At 43.0% G+C, this 20,299-nt stretch overlaps 2 protein-coding genes across 2 annotated transcripts; both read left to right on the top strand.

Annotated features, from left to right (window-relative positions):
• Positions 1 to 881: 881 nt before the first annotated feature.
• LOC118392460 (RAD51-associated protein 1-like) lies at positions 882 to 6,308 on the top strand. The gene is made up of 9 exons (XM_035784468.1): positions 882 to 1,193; positions 1,465 to 1,511; positions 1,637 to 1,781; positions 3,670 to 3,776; positions 3,977 to 4,069; positions 4,217 to 4,354; positions 4,445 to 4,642; positions 4,748 to 4,900; positions 5,046 to 6,308. The coding sequence occupies exons 1-9, from the start codon at positions 1,096 to 1,098 to the stop codon at positions 5,171 to 5,173; spliced, it is 1,107 nt and encodes a 368-aa protein (XP_035640361.1). The 5' UTR covers positions 882 to 1,095; the 3' UTR covers positions 5,174 to 6,308.
• A 6,718-nt stretch (positions 6,309 to 13,026) lies between these two features.
• On the top strand, positions 13,027 to 19,570 carry LOC118392672 (dual specificity tyrosine-phosphorylation-regulated kinase 4-like). Its single transcript, XM_035784709.2, has 14 exons — positions 13,027 to 13,749; positions 14,499 to 14,588; positions 15,492 to 15,665; positions 15,827 to 15,941; positions 16,138 to 16,301; positions 16,423 to 16,559; positions 16,688 to 16,828; positions 17,029 to 17,167; positions 17,325 to 17,406; positions 17,529 to 17,701; positions 17,816 to 17,876; positions 18,387 to 18,516; positions 18,890 to 19,077; positions 19,273 to 19,570. Exons 1-14 carry the CDS (start codon positions 13,693 to 13,695, stop codon positions 19,554 to 19,556), a joined length of 1,935 nt encoding a protein of 644 aa, XP_035640602.1. The 5' UTR covers positions 13,027 to 13,692; the 3' UTR covers positions 19,557 to 19,570.
• Positions 19,571 to 20,299: the final 729 nt, after the last annotated feature.

Consider the following 20,299-nt stretch of genomic DNA (forward strand, 5'->3'; position numbering starts at 1 on the left):
TTGGGTCAAGAGTGTCCCCCCCTTTGAAGAGGGGGATGACCGCAGCTGCTTTCCTATCTTTGGGAATCTCAGACGACACGAAAGAGAGGTTGAACAGGCTAGTAATAGGGGTGGCAACAATTTTGGCAGATCATTTTAGAAAGAAAGGGTCCAGATTGTCTAGCCCGGCTGATTTGTAGGTGTCCAAAATGTGCAGCTCTTTCAGAACATCAGCTGACTGGATTTGGGAGAAGGAGAAATGGGGAGGGCTTGGGCGAGTTGCTGTGGGGGGTGCAGTGCTGTTGACCGGGGTCGGAGTAGCCAGGTGGGAAGCATGGCCAGCCGTAGAAAAATGCTTATTGAAATTCTCAATTATAGTGGATTTATCAGTAAAAGTAAAGATACCCCCAAAAATGACTTAAGTAGTACTTTAAAGTATTTTTTACTTAAGTACTTAAACTATTGCTATTATAAAATGTATATTTATGTAGCTAAACCTGTACAGATCTGATTAAATTGATATCGTTAATTTACACAACAAAAAACTAATTTAGCTAATCTAATTTTGGCAATTTTTAACCCTGAAACAGAGGCCACACATAACACTTGCTACAGCTACAAGTTCAATTACATAATTTACAATGACATTTTTTACAAAGCACCAAAAATATTTGTACCACACAAGACGTCTCGATTAATGCTTGTTGATTCATCTTTAATGATGTGGTTATAGATTCGTGAAAGTTCTTCTCAGCAGATTCGCCTCTTCTCACCAGCTCACACAGATGGAACAAGGAGGGTTGGTTATAAATATCTTTGGGAAGATCTCCATTGTTTCTCGTTGCGTCCTCTGTCCTCGTCTCCTTCTCATAACACATTGGATGAGAAAGCCAGAGGTCCCGCCCCTCTGACATTCTTCTCCATTCGGTTTTGAGAAGGAGACGAAGAGAGAGGACGCAACGATTTTGAAATTTCTCCGTCTCACACAAGGGAAGAACAAACGACGAATCATCGAATCTGAATCGTCAGATATGTAATCACATTTTCGGGCGGGATGATTGAAAGTTTGTTTTCGTGGACCAATGACCACTGTTGAAAATCTGCATAGTATGTTTTATGGCTACTTTTACGATACGATCAGTAAAACATTTGAGCAATAATATAATTTTGACCATCGCTAAAGAAAAGGAAACTGATATGGAGCGACCATCGAGGTTTGTAACCAAAGCTTACCTTCTTTATTAGCTAAGCCTCGCTAGCTATTACAGTAGCGTTAGCCAGTAGTACGAGCTGACAGCACAGACTAGAGAAGTGTATTGCTTTGCTTGATCTGTAGTCTCGGAAATCCCAAACCTACATTGATACATTGTGGGTGGCAACCCGTCTGTCTAGAGAGACTATTTGATTTTGCCAAATCTTGTCACTTATAAGGTGTGTGCGCGCGCGCAAGTGGTTTTTATTGATTTATTATTCATTTTTTGACAGGAAGACCAAGCTTGTAAATTATTCAGATTTCCAGGACTTGGGTGATGGTATGTCAAATCCAATGTATTCCATTCATTTATGGTGTAAATAGCCAGTTGGTGTTGCAATTCCCTTCTCCTTTTATGGTTTGTATGTAATCATGTGTTCCACTGTTTCTAATCATTTGCAACAGATGATGATTTTGCCTCTGTGAAAGCACCACCCAGCAAAAAAGCCAAGGAGAGTGTGAAAGAACCAGCACAGGCGAAAAGCAAGAAATCTTCAAGCAAGACCTCCAGTCAAGAGACTGGCTCACAGCCCTTAGGCCACAAGGATAGGTAGGACGTTGAATCAGAAACAAGCATAAACAACCCTTAAAGGGTTTACTAAACAACACCATATATTCAATATAATTTATTGTTGTTTCTTTGTTCCTCAATAAATATGTTGTGGAGACAAAAGTTATGAAACATTCTTAACAGTTTTGTAGTGTGTGACCGCGGCTATGTAAACAAAAGCGTGCATGCAGAACACAAACACACTGAATGTCCTTGTTGCACTCTGTCAGTGCCCTGTAACCTTATTCTGCATAGTGACAGATAAACAATAACAAATACCCAGTTGCAGGCAGTATTCGGGACAGTGTGTCTAGATGGTGTATGTAATGACATCAGGCTGACCATTGGCCCAGAGAACTCCATAAATCAGTGCTCAAACTCAAATTAGTCTTTTAGCCAGACGCGTTGCTTGTGATCTGCCATGCATCAAATCACAAAAAGACACAATGTGTGGTGAATCATTGGCAAGGTCTCTGAGGCCAGTGGCAGTAATGGTGTTTTGATGTGTCATGGTGAGACAGAGTGACAGTCACTCTGAATGTAACCTTGTGATCAATCTGCTCTATGTTGATCAATATTGTCTGTGAAACTTCAGCAGTGCAGCTCAGGATGACCAGAATTCACCTACACATTTTTATTTATTTATTTATTTCACCTTTATTTAACCAGGTAGGCAAGTTGAGAACAAGTTCTCATTTACAATTGCGACCTGGCCAAGATAAAGCAAAGCAGTTCGACAGATACAACGACACAGAGTTACACATGGAGTAAAACAAACATACAGTCAATAATACAGTATCAACAAGTCTATTTACAATGTGAGCAAATTAGGTGAGAAGGGAGGTAAAGGCAAAAAAGGCCATGGTGGCAAAGTAAATACAATATAGCAAGTAAAACACTGGAATGGTAGTTTTGCAATGGAAGAAAGTGCAAAGTAGAAATAAAAATAATGGGGAGCAAAATAAATAAATTAAATACAGTTGGGAAAGAGGTAGTTGTTTGGGCTAAATTATAGGTGGGCTATGTACAGGTGCAGTAATCTGTAAGATGCTCTGACAGTTGGTGCTTAAAGCTAGTGAGGGAGATAAGTGTTTCCAGTTTCAGAGATTTTTGTAGTTCGTTCCAGTCATTGGCAGCAGAGAACTGGAAGGAGAGGCGGCCAAAGAAAGAATTGGTTTTGGGGGTGACTAGAGAGATATACCTGCTGGAGCGTGTGCTACAGGTGGGAGATGCTATGGTGACCAGTGAGCTGAGATAAGGGGGGACTTTACCTAGCAGGGTCTTGTAGATGACATGGAGCCAGTGGGTTTGGCGACGAGTATGAAGCGAGGGCCAGCCAACGAGAGTGTACAGGTCGCAATGGTGGGTAGTATATGGGGCTTTGGTGACAAAACGGATTGCACTGTGATAGACTGCATCCAATTTGTTGAGTAGGGTATTGGAGGCTATTTTGTAAATGACATCGCCAAAGTCGAGGATTGGTAGGATGGTCAGTTTTACAAGGGTATGTTTGGCAGCATGAGTGAAGGATGCTTTGTTGCGAAATAGGAAGCCAATTCTAGATTTAACTTTGGATTGGAGATGTTTGATATGGGTCTGGAAGGAGAGTTTACAGTCTAACCAGACACCTAAGTATTTGTAGTTGCCCACATATTCTAAGTCAGAGCCGTCCAGAGTAGTGATGTTGGACAGGCGGGTAGGTGCAGGTAGAGATCGGTTGAAGAGCATGCATTTGGTTTTACTTGTATTTAAGAGCAATTGGAGGCCACGGAAGGAGAGTTGTATGGCATTGAAGCTTGCCTGTTACATGTCAACTCTGTCACACTTTTGTCACATGTCTCTTTGAGAAGGCTTTTTAATGTATCAGAATTGTACCTGTGTTTTTCAGGAAACCATTGGATGAGAAGCTGTATGACAGAGATTTGGAAGCAGCTCTTACTTTGTCGTTGCTTAAAACCACCAAGATAAATGAGAAACAATGTTCTTATAATCCAGGTTTGCATTGGACTGTTGATTCTTTACAATTGGTGTTTGAAACATTGCTGTTCAACAGTAAAACAGCAATTTGGAGTGGTTTGGCTCATTGGTAGATTTATCACAATGTGCACATTACATACAGTGGAGAAGAGATGACTTGCATGTCTCATTCACTGTCAACAATTATTTGTAATTTAGTTTATTCTATTTATTTTTAGGAAGATGTGTCAAGAATCAACCACAAAGAGATGGTGAAAATTTGGATCCATCATTACGCCTTTCCAACTGCAGTGTGGACATCAACCATTTGGGTATTTATTTTTGATATCTAAAATGCATGGGTGGTGATGCTACACATGCCCACCACTGACAAATCTATGTAATATTATTGGATCCCATGCTTTTGCATCTCACAGACACTAGTGATCCCTTTGTGATTAGATAATCTCCTCCCTTAGGCCTTGACCAGATCACGAATGATCGGGGATCCCCTTGCGCCCCCTCCAGACAGAGGAAGGCAGCCTCCAAGGCTACAGAGCAGCAAAGCAGCATGCTGAAGGATGGCGATGAGGACTACAATCCCAAAGGGACACCAGGTTGTCATATCAACAAAATGGCGTATGCTCTTTGTATTTCATCACACACATTTGTTGTGTACTGTATACTGAATATTCCTTTCTATTCAGAGAGTGATGCTGATTTCAGTGATCCAGCTGAAAGTGGTGATGATGATGATGAGTTCACAGTAAAGAAACCAGAGAAAAAGAAAAAAAACACAAACGTGAAGACAGCCAAGAAGGAGCAACCAAAAGCTAAACCTCAGGCGGCCTCAAAGGAAGAAAAGCAGCCATCAAAACCATCAAAAACCAAACCACATTTGACAGGTACTTAATAGCTTTATGAACTGTGAACTGCCATTCTAATAACTCAATCTCTTTATGCTCCCAGCCTGCCGAGTTTCAATCAAATTGTCCTTCTGTGCCTCACAGGGTCTCCCAGTCTAAAAACTCCCACCTTAGGTAGAAGTCCAACTGCCAAGCATGCTTCCGTGCCCAAGAGGTCCCCTGCCGCTTCTCCTGTCTCCAGACCTGCAGTCTCTGGCAGTCCAGCAGGGGGCAGAATACCCAAGTGGAATCCTCCAGGTAAGACTGACTGAAAGGTCAAGGAGGTCATCGTAATCTCATAAACAGGTGTAGTACTGCATGTTTGGAAACAAGGTTGTGTCTTGTATTCAGGCATTTTAAGACCCAGTTCAACCATTATTTTTCTTATACAACTTGTCATCAGGTCACGTTGGACGACGTCCCGGCTCATCACAGAGTGCCCCAGTGAAGTCTCCAGGGCAGGGTCTAAGACTTGGACTGTCTCGCATGATGCGGGTCAAATCCCTACACCCCAGTGTTGCTAGTCACTGACCCCACCTATCTATCAGAGAGGAGCTCTGTGCCTCTCTGCGTAATTGACAGTTGACTTTCAAGATTCCTTTTGTAATCCTCTAGATCTGTCTATTTTCAATAAGAGGCATTCAAATTGTACTGTTCATTATTTTTAGTCTGGTGTCATACATGCTCTCCTTTTATAACAGCTCATCTTTTGGACCATTTGACTTAACAAAGGTTAGTTCCCAACTTTTTCTGTTATTAGGCCTACAGCAAAGCCTTCAGATTTCAAACCCTTTGTGTCTTTTATTATTTCAGATAGGTTTTTGTCTTCTGTCTGTTTAGTTTTCACTCAAACGTGTAAAGAAATGGTGCAATGGCACACTCTGCTGGATACAATAATCTTAAAATGCAAAATGAACATTGTTAAAGTGGGTAAAAAGCTGAGGGATGAGGCTGGAGGAATGTAACCACTCAGAAATTCATAGATAGAGCTGTGGATGCAAGGACTGACCATTCATGATATCAAAACTAGTTTTAACCATGTTTTGAGGCTATATACCCAAAGTGCAAAAACTGGTTGGATCAACTTTATTTTCATCCATTTCAACCCCCAAAAAATCTATGTGATGAAGTTGAATCAACATAGATAATTTGATTTTCAAAAAGTCACGGTAAGGGTATTTCATAATTTTTTTCACCCAAATTTTAACCTAAAACAACATGGCATTTTTTGTTAATTTAATGTTACATTCACGTTAGTCGACAACTAAACTAAATGTACATCAAAATGAGAAGTTGAACTGAAGGCTGTGCCCAGTGAGTTGTGTTTGTTTCCATTTAATGTATGAACGAACATTGGGATTAAAACAGTTTAAATTTTGGGGTCTGATGGGGTATGACCATTGAACCAACCTCATGAGCCCTTCTGTGAGTTATATTCTTCAAGACTCAATGGGCTAATATCATTCATTTTAAAAGTAAAATAATGGATGTAGCAACTACAGAACGCCCCTTTTATATAAGGTTTTACCTTGATTTTATGAAAATCCAGTAGAATAGGCTATGTACGTGTTCTATTTGTGTTTAAAGTTTTGTGGATTTTTGTTTGTTTAGCGAAAGCTTTGTACAATGTGTAAATATAAAACATTAAAGATTCAATATAAACGAACCTTTTATGGAGTGAGCATGTTTCCAGTATAGCCTGTATAGGTCTAATGAGTTTGTTCAGCATCTCCGTGTGTTGTGGAACATTGTGGACAGCTACTTTTTGAGTGAATGATAATTCTCATTGCTCCCAAAACCAGAAATGGAAAGTAAATCACCATAGATTATCATTATTCTTTTGCGTTACATAATGCGTTGTTTTACGTGTTGATTTCACTTTTAGCGCTTATCAGTCAACAGCGCGCCGTCGTCAGTCCGAATGTATCTCCATTACGACATAATGAAATCACAATGACATGACGCGTATGTATGCATAGTCAGTTTGACCATTGCGTTTGACAGTTCAATATTTAGTTTACTCCGTTACCTTGCAGCAGTAAACCACCGGACATGAGCGAAGAAAATCCACCCAATGAGCGAAAGTAAGTGTGAATTAGTTGTATGACTTCCATTTCTGATTTTGGTTATCAAACCTTTTTTATCGTGAATTTGCCTAATTTTCTAGTGCATTTCCACTTTTTTCCATTCTATTGCTGTTATTTACTCAAATCTACTATGCAAACATCTAAAGGGATAATAGACAAATAGGATTTAAAAAACTCCCTCAAAAAAGATAATTCCACTTTAAACACAAAAAAACATGTATGTCAAAAATCTACAAAGACTCTATAAACCTCTCAAGTTGTTGACCTTTCTGTTTTCAATAGGAAAGAAATGAAAAAGAAGTTGAAGAGACTTATCGAAAACAGGAACCAACATCTCCCGTTGTTGAAAAAGGTACTGTATTTCTCTTGACATTTACAATATAGACATTTAGCAGACACTCTTAGATCATATCTGGACTACCTGAGATCACCCACAATCCAACAGTCAGAGTTGCCTATCAAATCAAATTTATTTATATAGCCCTTCGTACATCAGCTGATATCTCAAAGTGCTGTACAGAAACCCAGCCTAAAACCCCAAACAGCAAACAATGCAGGTGTAAAAGCACGGTGGCTAGGAAAAACTCCCTAGAAAGGCCAAAACCTAGGAAGAAACCTAGAGAGGAACCGGGCTATGTGGGGTGGCCAGTCCTCTTCTGGCTGTGCCGGGTAGAGATTATAACAGAACATGACCAAGATGTTCAAATGTTCATAAATGACCAGCATGGTCGAATAATAATAAGGCAGAACAGTTGAAACTGGAGCAGCAGCACAGTCAGGTGGACTGGGGACAGCAAGGAGCCATCATGTCAGGTAGTCCTGGGGCACGGTCCTAGGGCTCAGGTCCTCCGAGAGAGAGAAAGAAAGAGAGAATTAGAGAGAGCATATGTGGGGTGGCCAGTCCTCTTCTGGCTGTGCCGGGTGGAGATTATAACAGAACGTGGCCAAGATGTTCAAATGTTCATAAATGACCAGCATGGTTGAATAATAGTAAGGCAGAACAGTTGAAACTGGAGCAGCAGCATGGCCAGGTGGACTGGGGACAGCAAGGAGTCATCATGTCAGGTAGTCCTGGGGCATGGTCCTAGGGCTCAGGTCCTCCGAGAGAGAGAAAGAAGGAGAGAATTAGAGAACGCACACTTAGATTCACACAGGACACCGAATAGGACAGGAGAAGTACTCCAGATATAACAAACTGACCCTAGCCCCCCGACACATAAACTACTGCAGCATAAATACTGGAGGCTGAGACAGAACTCCAGCCTTTGATCCAACCAGGCCTACCACAGGAAGAAGGTAAGTTTACCATCAATCTGAAGCCCTACCCCCAGTTACATCTGGGGGTAGGGCTTCCTCTGGCAATTAAAAAAGCACATTGATTGATATCTGAGTAGCACAGTCTCTGTCTCTGCACAGGCTGAATTCTATGTACAATGCTGCAGTCCCAAATAAATTAAACAATAGTCCATGTCCTCTGAATGGGATCTGCAGTAAGCCACCTGGGATTTGGGATTTAAAAAAATATCTGGACCACTGGAGGACAGGATATAAAATGTGGAATGGAAAAAAATCCACCACATAAAATTAACAAGAAAAGGAGAGTGGGAGACTCCCTGATCCAGTGGTGCTAATTCATTGCCTGTAGAATACCAATGAGAGGAAACCTGAAACCAAAGGCAGGAATATGAGATAGTGAGCGATGATGAATTCCCTCTACATGCCATGCACTCAGGAAACATCTCTGTGCTACTAGAGATGTCGTTATACAGACTGCTCCTCTGATCAAATGTCTATTTAAGGCTGCTGGCTGCGGCACGATCTACCTCAAACTCTGGAACATGTACTGTCAGAACTCAACCAGGGCTGATGATGAAAGCGAAGAAAAAGACACGAGCATTGCGGCTACATCAGCAATGCAATGCCTAGAAGAAATACAAAAAAGGCAGAGAGATGTCATTTTGACATTGCATTATGAATCTAGCTTGATAAAAGCTTTCTTTCATTGGACTCAAAAGAAACAGCACATTATATATTTTGTTTCCTGTAAATTGCTCATGGCTGTACATTGTTACCATATGTGGTTGCTAACGGTGGCAGCCAAAAATGGCTTGTTAGAGCACTAGTCCATTGCCCTCGGCAGGGAGTGTTGGAGGTGACCGAAACCTGTCTTTGCTTACCTGGCTGACATGGAGCCCAACTGCCTGTCTCATCTCCAGCACCATGGACAGCGAACGGGGGAACAGACAGTGCAGCTCACCCCACCCCACCACATGGCGGATGTGCCGACAGATTGCTCAGAGTAGTAGACAATGCAGACAGGTCGCTTACACTGTGTTCAGGGTTTAGGGGGGAGTGATAAGCCAAAGGTGTGGGTGCTCTACAACATGTTATGTATGCTATATAGACAGTCCACTGAGCAGTCTTTTAATGCATGGCGATGGACATTTCTGTTGATTTGTCTGTGGTGAGTGTCTGGTGTTTTCCTGGTCTTGTTGGAGGCATTTTCATCAAACTATTTAGTTGGAAATTGGAAATGAAGTATGATCTTCTAATCATGAAGGCAATATTTTATTCTTTAAAGTACCCCCCCCATTTTATGTTGTGGAGTTAAATCTCTATGTTACAGCACAAAGAAAAGGAAGTATGTGCGTGCTCTGACCCCTTGTAGCTAAGTCAAATAACCCACAAATTCACAGTGGATTGAACTTTGAAGGTAGCCCACTCTATCATTCACTTCACATTCCTCAGCCACTGCCTGCCGGAGTTGTCTGCCTGGGACAGTTGTGTCACCACCACTGCTCAGTCAAAAGGATAGAGTTCACTCTGACCAGCAAGGTTAGACCGGTTCTGACCCCTGACAGACAGACCGACAGCATTGTTTAGGGTAAAGCCAGCAGTGCCTGATTAGTCTACTCAAGATAATATTGTGTCTAGCTGTCTCTGTACGTAGATTGAAGTGGATACAATCTGTGTTTTAATATGGGTCCTTGGGAAAGGCCAGCTACACAGGCCAAGCCTGTCTGTCCAAGGCCTTTTTTGGGACACGAGGATGGTGACATGGTAAGACTCCAAACAGGGCTGATTTACTAATGCCTGTTATGACATTCTCTGGATCAGCAGTGAAGAGATGGTTGTTATTGAATGCTATTGGTTATTGTCGGATTTACCTGGGACTTGATCATAGAAATTCAAACTGCATGAAGTGCATTTGTTTTGTGTGTGTGTGGAGGTTTTAACAATAGAGATGTAGGCTTGGCCACTGTGTTTTAGTTCTATTGCTATAGTTAACACTGCATTGTGTGCTCTCAGGGTTGTGTAGCTATTGATGTCTACCACAGTGCTTATGCTCCTAGCTCTGCTCCTTCCAGACTGGTTTTCCTCTCTGTGTCTCTGTGGCAGTCGGTCCAGGGCAGGCTACTAATGGGATTTAGCCTGATCTGGATTAGACCAGTGGGTGGTCCCTCCTTACTCTCTAGCCTTGGATGCCTCCTACTACTAAAGTTAGAGAATAAACACCCACCTACAACAACACAGGTCTACTGGTGCACTCCATCATGCTGCAGGAGAAACACACCTTTTGTTTCCACTAGAAAATAAAAAGGGCTATCCTTTACTTTTGCACAATTGTTTCCAGTTAGTCTTATAAGCCAAAAAATATTGTCAAATAATCAATGGTATTTTATGCACTGTGGACAATGAACCTTTGCCCAATTACCTCAACCGCACTGTTGGGTATAACTGCTACAGTGGGGCAAAAACGTTTTTAGTCAGCCACCAATTGTGCAAGTGCTCCCACTTAAAAAGATGAGAGAGGCCTGTAATTTTCATCATAGGTACACTTCAACTATGACAAACAAAATGAGAAAAAAAATCAGGAAAATCACATTGTAGGATTTTTAATGAATTTATTTGTAAATTATGGTGGAAAATAAGTATTTGGTCACCTACAAACAAGCAAGATTTCTGGATCTCACAGACCTGTAATTCTTCTTTAAGAGGCTCCTCTGTCCTCCACTCGTTACCTGTATTAATGGCACCTGTTTGAACTTGTTATCAGTATAAAAGACACCTGTCCACAACCTCAAACAGTCACACTCCAAACTCCACTATGGCCAAGACCAAAGAGCTGTCAAAAGACACCAGAAACAAAATTGTAGACCAGCACCAGGCTGGGAAGACTTAATCTGCAATAGGTAAGCAGCTTGGTTTGAAGAAATCAACTGTGGGAGCAATTATTAGGAAATGGAAGACTTACAAGACCACTGACAATCTCCCTCGATCTGGGGCTCCATGCAAGATCTCACCCCGTGGGGTCAAAATGATCACAAAAATCCCAGAACCACACGGGGGGACCTAGTGAATGACCTGCAGAGAGCTAGGACCAAAGTAACAAAGCCTACCATCAGTAACACACTACGCTGCCAGGGACTCAAATCTTGCAGTGCCAGACGTGTCCCCCTGCTTAAGCCAGTACATGTCCAGGCCCGTCTGAAGTTTGCTAGAGAGCATTTGGATGATCCAGAAGAAGATTGGGAGAATGTCATATGGTCAGATGAAACCAAAATATAACCTTTTGGTAAAAACTCAACTCGTCGTGTTTGGAGGACAAAGAATGCTGAGTTGCATCCAAAGAACACCATACCTACTGTGAAGCATGGTGGTGGAAACATCATGCTTTGGGGCTGTTTTTCTGCAAAGGGACCAGGACGACTGATCTGTGTAAAGGAAAGAATGAATGGGGCCATGTATCGTGAGATTTTGAGTGAAAACCTCCTTCCATCAGCAAGGGCGTTGAAGATGAAACGTGGCTGGGTCTTTCAACATGACAATGATCCCAAACACACCGCCCAAGCAACGAAGGAGTGGCTTCGTAAGAAGAATTTCAAGGTCCTGGAGTGGCCTAGCCAGTCTCCAGATCTCAACCCCATAGAAAATCTTTGGAGGGAGTTGAAAGTCCATGTTGCCCAGCAACAGCCCCAAAACATCACTGCTCTAGAGGAGATCTGCATGGAGGAATGGGCCAAAATACCAGCAACAGTGTGTGAAAACCTTGTGAAGACTTACAGAAAACGTTTGACCTCTGTCATTGCCAACAAAGGGTATATAACAAAGTATTGAGATAAACTTTTGTTATTGACCAAATACCATAATTTGCAAATAAATTCATTAAAAATCATACAATGTGATTTTCCGGATTTTGTTTTCTCATTTTGTCTGTCTTAGTTGAAGTGTACCTATGATTAAAAATGACAGGCCTCATATTTTTAAGTGGGAGAACTTGCACAATTGGTGGCTGACTAAATACTTTTTTGCCCCACTGTACACTGCATTAAGAAGTCAGTCTTCATAAAAAAAAAAAATCCTGGGCTTAGCCTATAGCCATGAACAGATTAAGGCTGGAGGCTTATTCGTGAGGACTGGTTGTGACTATAGGCTTCTTCAATATCATGGACTGAAGCTGGAAATCATGGAGACTGCAGCTTGTGTAATGGCAACAAAAAAAAGATATATGGATGGTATGTCAAAGGTGAGAGAAATACACTGGGTAGCAATTGAAAGAAAACAGCTATTTTCTGTTAGCACTAATAAAAAACATGTTATGAAATAACCACTGTTATCTAGTCGTGTCTACCCCGAGATGACTGACCATGCCGATGTAGGCTTCAGTAGAACATACTGTACCACCCACTTCACGCTTGGGGAATGTAGGATGAATCATGTGAAAGTGTAGATGCCTCTCCCACACATCTCAAAGGATTCTCCACTCTGGATGAGCTAGCACATGGTTTGCCTTGATGTGTAATTCACTTTCAATTATAAGGTGTGCGTGATTTTTTTATTTTTGTATTTTATTTTTTACAATACCTGTACCAGAAGTACTCACAAGAATGGTAAACCAACTACAATTTTGAGAAGTGAGGACATTCCGGTTCTCACTTATGAAAAGGCTGTTTTAGGTTAAGGGTTAGGGAAAACAGGATTTTGAATGGCAATCAATTGTTGGTCCCCCCCAAAAGTCCTCAAGTATAGTAAGACGTGTGTGTGTGATTATAAACTGATCCAATGATTAAACATTTGATTTAGTACTGGTTTTTGACAATTGCATTTTTACAACCTAAATATCTTTACTACTGTAAAGCTGTCGTGATATCATTCAATATTCCATGTTAAATGTGGTTATTTGGATGGTACCTTCGTGGGGGGACTAAAGTGATGTAGTAATCATTAGCTTCAGATGTGTGGTTGCTATTCAGCAGTGTTGCTCTGAGTTTCAGTTCCCGGACAGTGATTCTGACACGTGAGCATTGATCCAGTGTAGGTGCATCTCATTCTCTGTAGTAGGCCTACACTGCGAGATAAAAACCGCGAAGACTCAACCCAAGGATTTGGGGATTTAAGAAAAAATGGTGTCATACACGAGCTAGAGAGAGGGGATTTGTTGTTGTTTGAGCTTGGTCACAAACGGTCGATGGATTTCGTTTTGCTGGGGGACTTGGCAAATACTGTACATGGTTCTATAGGCTACTAGCTACATAACGGTTTTACGCGCAATGTTGATTCTCATGCTTGGAAAGTTATGTATGCGGTACCCGAGGAGTCTGTGTGAAGTTGGACAGTTGAATGAATTGACAAACAATCTATACCGGGAGTCCAAGGTGTCGCTTATCGATGTGGAATAAACTGTGACCCTAGAATACCCGAACAGGTGGCTCTCCGACGATATGCGCGTCAGTCTAACAACAGCTTGCACACTCTCCATAATCTTCGGCTGACAAAGCTTTTTTCTGCATCTACAGTCCGTTCATTACTATTCAGCAGCACTACTCTGCAGTTACCACCGAGCTCCAACATCGTTTTGATGCGAAGCAGAATATTGGTTTCTGCGTTTACTCGGGAATAACATTTAGCCTGGGAATGTTTTCAAGCTGTGCGCTCACGTGGACCAACTAGGAGTGATTCTCGATGATAATTGGAATTCACCCGGGTTATAACGCAATGTTTCCAGAAATTCATATCAAGGTGAGGTATAAAGAATGGTATTGCTTTGTTTTATGTGGCTCATTGGATACAAATTCAACATGGTCTTTTTTGCATTTTGTTTTCGTTCACAGTACTGTATTTGGAACCTCTGCACTTTCATGCTAACTTTAAAGTGTACTGTACAGACTGTACTGGACAGACAGACCGTAATTCTGAACACTTAACAACTGTTTTCAGAATCAGATGTCAATGCATTGACACAATTACTCCCATGGTTTCATGGTTCCACTAACCTTCAGATGGACTAACCCACTTCAATCCCCATGATCTACAGCTCAGTGTGCTCAGGAATGGATCATTGGCTTCCTGTGGTCTACTGGGTTAATATGATCCGCTTGTCACGGCTGACACCCAGCTGGTGTCAGCACTGGATTCACAATATATTTGGGCCACAGCACATTTTTATATTGCAGTATTCAAAAATGGGCTTACTGTGTCTACTCTAGCCATAGTGGAATACCCCCCCCCCTCCTGCATTTATGCAGTATTGACTACAGCTGCATATGAACCACATTTGAGAATCATCGCTAGTTCTAAAAATACTTTGCAATTTAATTAGGACGTTGGCCTTCATAGATTTTCTATATGCAGTCGGTGTGTGTGTGCGCACGTGTGAGTGCTGGAGCCAAGCAAAATAGTTTGTGCCTATGTGTAGGTGTGTGCACGAGTGTGTTCATCTTCAGCTGGCGCATATTATATGACATCCTTTTCTCATCCAATCCCCACAGACAGAGAAGCCCGATGCCTACTCCCAGCAACACAAACTCCAGCCTGAATGCACACGCCTTGGGTCCAGCCGGGCCTACCAGCAGCAGCAGGTAAACCTACTCCCTGATCCTCCAGTGTTCTGCTCTTGTATGTGGGTGTGCGGGGAATACGATTGATGTGTCATGATCTGTTCATGTGGGGGAGTACTATGACTAGTGTGAGCTGTAGGGGAATACTGTATGACGGAACAGCCCAGCCCGCACCTCTAAAAAGACTGTGCAGGGTAGTTATCACCAGTTAGTCCCTGCTGATTGGATCCTGAGTTTTAAAAGTAATTTGCCTTATCCCAAAATGATTCAATGGCCTAAATAACAGTGTGAACGTACCGGCCGGGTGCACAGGTAACTGTCTTCGGTACCATGTTGCTATATATAGCTCTTTATGAATAATTAATCTTGCAGACACTGCAGTAAAGCCCTGGATATTAAACAGTGCAATCTATTAATAGAAATTCCCCTCTCGATTTGGCAGCACTGTTTCAGTTCAAATCAATAAGGCCACGAGAGCCATACTACTGTAACTGCAGCACAGCTTTATCCTTCAGTCAGAGGTGGTGCCCTGGTATAACCTAGCCTTTTGGGCAGCTTTTGAGAGGATGTGTTGCATAGAGTACCGAGAAAGACTAGCAGCCTATAAACGAAGAGAGATTGAATGAAAAATAAATGGAGAGAGAGACTCCGAGTCGGGCTGCAGTGAAAGCTTCTGTCGAAAAGCAGACCTCCAAGGCTTTAGACCCTGCTTCACTCTCGCCCTGGCACGTACCTCTATGCCCTTTCTGGGCACCACAGGCTACTTGCCTCATTACTGAATCGGCAGGAAAACTACAAACACCCAGTGCCTCAAACCTCGTTATGTAACAACACCTGTATTATCTCTGTAGATTTAACCTTGATGACCCTCTAAATATGGGTCCTTCTCTCTCTGCCTCCCTCTCTCTCTTGTTCTGGCTGTAGAACTGTGGCTCGGGCAAAGGCACCCTGCCCAAGCTGGATACTAAGCCCTTGGTTGTAAACAATGTCAAGTACCATCACCTGTCCGAAAGCATCCTGCCCAACATCACCAGCAAGGGCCTTCAGAACACCTGTGATAGGCAGCTTTCAGGTACTAGGCACCAGGAAAGCTTCCAGGTGAGTCCTTGTTACTATTAGTCTAATCTCTTGGTATTATGTACTTAGAGCCTAGTATATTGAAGCAATGAAACATTCTGCTGAGAAATGATAAGTGTTAAATTGTTACCATGCACAACCTCTGCGACTAGTTAATTTCCTGTATGTTTTACAATTGACAGGATGAGAGATCACAGAGCTCCACAGTGGAGAGTCTGCCAGAGTCCATCAACAGGAAGAACAATCAGGAGCAGGAGAGGAATATTGAGGGACACAATCTGCCCATGTCTCCTGCAGGTGTGTGTGGGCTAAGGGTAGGACTAGGTCTGAGTTGGAGAGTAGGGAAGCGTTGGTGGAAGGTGCTGTTGTTGGCGATTTAGTATTGGCAATTCTAAAGGAGAAAGAGTTTTCTGTCCCTTGATCTTATTTAATCAGGAAGAAACAAATGCAAACTGAGATTTGCTGACAGGAATTTCCTTTCCCTCCTATACAGAGGTCCTGAAGGCGTTCAAAGATCGTCTGACGGAGCATGAGCAGGAAGAGGTCATGGACTACTCCGAGGTCTGGTACCTGGGCCTGGATGCCAAGAAGATGGAGGGTTCCCCCAGCCTGCCCCATAACTCTGGCTACGACGATGAGAGCGGAGGCTATCTGAAGGTAACATAAAAATGGGCACAAAGATGGCAGTAAAGAAACTGTGAATTTCAGAACCAGTTTTAGTGCCATATAGAGTTTTTGCAGTATTGCTTTAAAGTAAGTTATGCCCTTTTCTCTGCAGGTCGCGCATGACCACATAGGCTTCCGGTTTGAGGTGCTGGAGGTGATCGGGAAAGGATCCTTCGGACAGGTCCTGAAGTGCCTGGATCACAAGACCAACGAACTTGTCGCCATCAAGGTCATTCGTAACAAGAAAAGGTGACTAACACCGCTAGCTAGCGTAACGTAGTACAGCTGGGTTGTCAAATACCAACATTTCACTAATAACACGTTATGACACGCTATGACACCTTATAACACTGCTTCTCTGTTATGATTGGCTGCAGGTTCCACCACCAGGCCATGGTGGAGTTGAAGATCCTGGATGCGTTGAGAAGGAAGGACAGAGACAACAAACACAACATCATTCACATGAAGGAGCACTTCTACTTCCGGAACCATCTCTGCATCTCCTTCGAGCTCCTGGGGTAGGCTTGACGGACACAGACACTGTAGGACCAAATATAAGATCATATTCAGAAATACAATAATACCTTTTTGTTATTTGTTTATTTAGTTCAGGAGAGAATACGTCTGCTATATTTCATCCACAGGAGGTAAACATGTAGTATGAAGATTATTTGGGCATTTAAATCTAAAGGATGTTTGCTTATCTTTGACCGTGCAGAGTGAACCTGTACGAACTCATCAAGAAGAACAACTTCCAGGGCTTCAGCCAGATCCTGGTGCGCCGCTTTGCCTACTCCCTCCTCAAGTGCCTGCAGATGCTGCACAAAGAGAAGATCATCCACTGTGACCTGAAACCGGTATGACCCCTAGCCATGACCTTTAACCCCTAACAATCTTGACACATTACTTCATGAAAAGTGAAGCATATTTGCACACATATTCATTGTTGGCTCAGTATAATGGTGCCACAGGAGATGGAGAGGATATGCTCATACTTGGGTATTTATTTTCCAGGAAAACATCCTTCTGTCACACAAAGGCCAGGGCAACATCAAGGTCATTGACTTTGGCTCCAGCTGCTACGAGCAGCAGAGAGGCGAGTGTCTTAGCTTGTAGATTTCCTAATGTAGGGTTAGAGCAAGTAGGCAAACAGGGGGCACAACCTCATTATAGTATCACATTATAGCATACCTAATTCCTGGCTCTCCTCCTCCACAGTTTACACCTACATCCAGAGCCGCTTCTACCGTTCCCCAGAGGTGCTCCTGGGCCATCCCTACAGCATGGCCATCGACATGTGGAGCTTTGGCTGCATCCTGGCTGAGCTCTACACTGGCTTCCCCCTCTTTCCTGGGGAGAGTGAGGTGGAGCAGATTGCCTGCATCATGGAGGTACCTACCTAGTACCTACAATATCATGTTCTCTTTGTTAATGGCTCTTTCAACCTTGTGGCGAGCAACGTTGATATATTAATCACTGTGTGTGTTCACCTGATTTGTTCTCAGGTGCTGGGAATGCCTCCAAATGATTTCTTGTCGACAGCAACCAGGAAAAGGCATTTTTTTGGTAAGCGTTTTTGATCTAGTACAGTCACATGGTTTTCTCTTTGACTGTTCGATTGAAATTCTGTTTAACTGAGACCTTTCACTTCTACTCATGTACCAATAGGATCACAGTTAAGTGTGTATATTTCTGACATAGGGATTTGTATAATTTTAGTATCAGAGGGTGTTTAAGCAATATGCCTGAGGGAGTGTGGTATGTTGGCCATATAACACAGCTGAGGGTTGTTCTTATGCACAGCGTGAAAGGGAGTGCCTGGATACAGCCCTTAGATGTGGTATATTGACCATGTACCACAAACCCCCGACGTGCCTTATTTCAATTATAAACTGGTTACCAACATAAATAGAACAGTAAACAAGTATGTTTACATCACAACTATGGTATATAGTATGATATACACATGGCTGAAATGCTGTTTCAGCCAATCAGCATCCAGGACCCAAACTACCCGGTTTATAATTCTTAGTAAGAGATATTCTTGTTGATTAATCACTGGTTGTGATTGTGCAGATTCCAAGGGCAACCCCAGGAACATCACCAACAGCAGGGGGAGAAAGAGACGGCCCAACTCCAAGGATCTGGCCAGTGTCCTGAAGACCAACGATCCTGTCTTTCTGGACTTCATCAAACGCTGTCTCACGTATGTACTGTGTACACTGTACACCTGTCAATAACACAGCCATAGAATTACCCAATCTTAAATATTTACTAAGGAGTCATGTGAAGCGAGCCCTCTTTCGCATTATTATTGACTTAAATTTATTTACCATTTACTCATCCAAGTGAGGCTCATTGAGATTGAAATCTACAAGGAAGCCCAGTGTGGGGTTTTACCTTTGGTTCTCTCTGGGAGAATCTAATTTGAATAGTCCTCACTTCCTCTCTTCTCTCTCCTCGCCTCCATCTCAAAACCCAATGGAGGAAGAAGGTCAGAGGGGAGGGACCTCCGAGAGAGCACGCAAGGTGTATTCAATTGAGATTCTCCCTCTGACCGACTCTCTTCTCTCTGTCAGGTGGGACCCTAAGAAGCGCATGACGCCCGACGAGGCCATGCAACATGAGTGGATCCAGGAGGCCCGCTCCAACAAGTTTCGGCCCAAGACCCGCACCGTGAGAAGGCCCAGCGAGAGCCTGAGCAACGTGGAGAACAACAAGATAGAGCAGCACATTCCCCACAACCCAGCCCTCATCAACAAGATAGGTAAGAGGAGCAGTCATCTACCATACAACTACCATGCCCTCATATGTATGTGTTTACATGTAACAAAACAAAAAACATCTGCACTAGGCATTTTTTAGACTTTGAGAGTGGCAAATTGACACAGACTACATTTTCTCCACATCTCTATGATTGACATGAAGTAACAGGCATCTTACTTCCCCCTCTCTGACGCAGTTGACAAGGCATTCTACAGCCCGTTCTCCAACGCCACAGGCAGGCCCAAGAGAGAGAACTCTGTGAAGCTGGCGTCCGCCGAGCGCTTGCATCCGATCGGGGCTTCGGCCGAGGGCCAGATGGGCGAGGGCAAGACCAAGAGCACCAGGGCTGTTAGCAGCAGCAAGCAGGAGGTACCTAGGGAGAGATCAGTCCACATCGTCATCAGACCCCGGCTGGAGCACACTGTAGACGCAGACAGGGACAGTCTGGAGCCCCAGCAGGGCCTGTCCCCCATCACATGAAGGCCCCAGGGACAGAGGGCTTGGGGCTGGGAGGGGGTTGAGGGGAGGGGGTTGAGGGGAGGGGGGATGCATAGGTCACATGCATAGGTCACATCAGGGTTAATATCATCAGAGGTCAAACATAAGACACATATTTATAACATTAAATGGGGGTCATGGTTGGAGTGTATCCTGTTTTGTAGATGTAGTGGGTCATCAATTTGTTAATATAATAATAATATAATAATATATGCCATTTAGCAGACGCTTTTATCCAAAGCGACTTACAGTCATGTGTGCATACATTCTACGTATGGGTGGTCCCGGGAATCGAACCCACTACCCTGGCGTTACAAGCGCCATGCTCTACCAACTGAGCTACAGAAGGACCATGAAAATTACAGGCCTCTCTCATATTTTTAAGTGGGAGAACTTGCACAATTGGTGGCTGACTAAATACTTTTATGCCCCACTGTATGTGCTGCACTATGGAATATATTTCCTAGTCCAACGGTATGTTTAGCGCTTGGACTCTGTCTAGCTGCAGAGGTCTTTGGAACACAGAGTCTTCGGTGGGTCTTTGGGTAGAGTTAAATGAGCTGTGTATCAGCAAATGTTGGTCTTCTCTAGTATTGCCGTAGTCACAAATGGGCTTATTGCATCTAGAATGTGGCCACATTCCCTTGTCATAAGCTTGTAAAGTAGCACAGGTCACTTGCATTAGTTTAAAATGGCTGAGAGATTCTGTGAGGTGGGATCCCTCG

The sequence above is a fragment of the Oncorhynchus keta genome, chromosome 13, assembly GCF_023373465.1.
Source record: "Oncorhynchus keta strain PuntledgeMale-10-30-2019 chromosome 13, Oket_V2, whole genome shotgun sequence".
Lineage (NCBI taxonomy): Eukaryota > Metazoa > Chordata > Actinopteri > Salmoniformes > Salmonidae > Oncorhynchus > Oncorhynchus keta.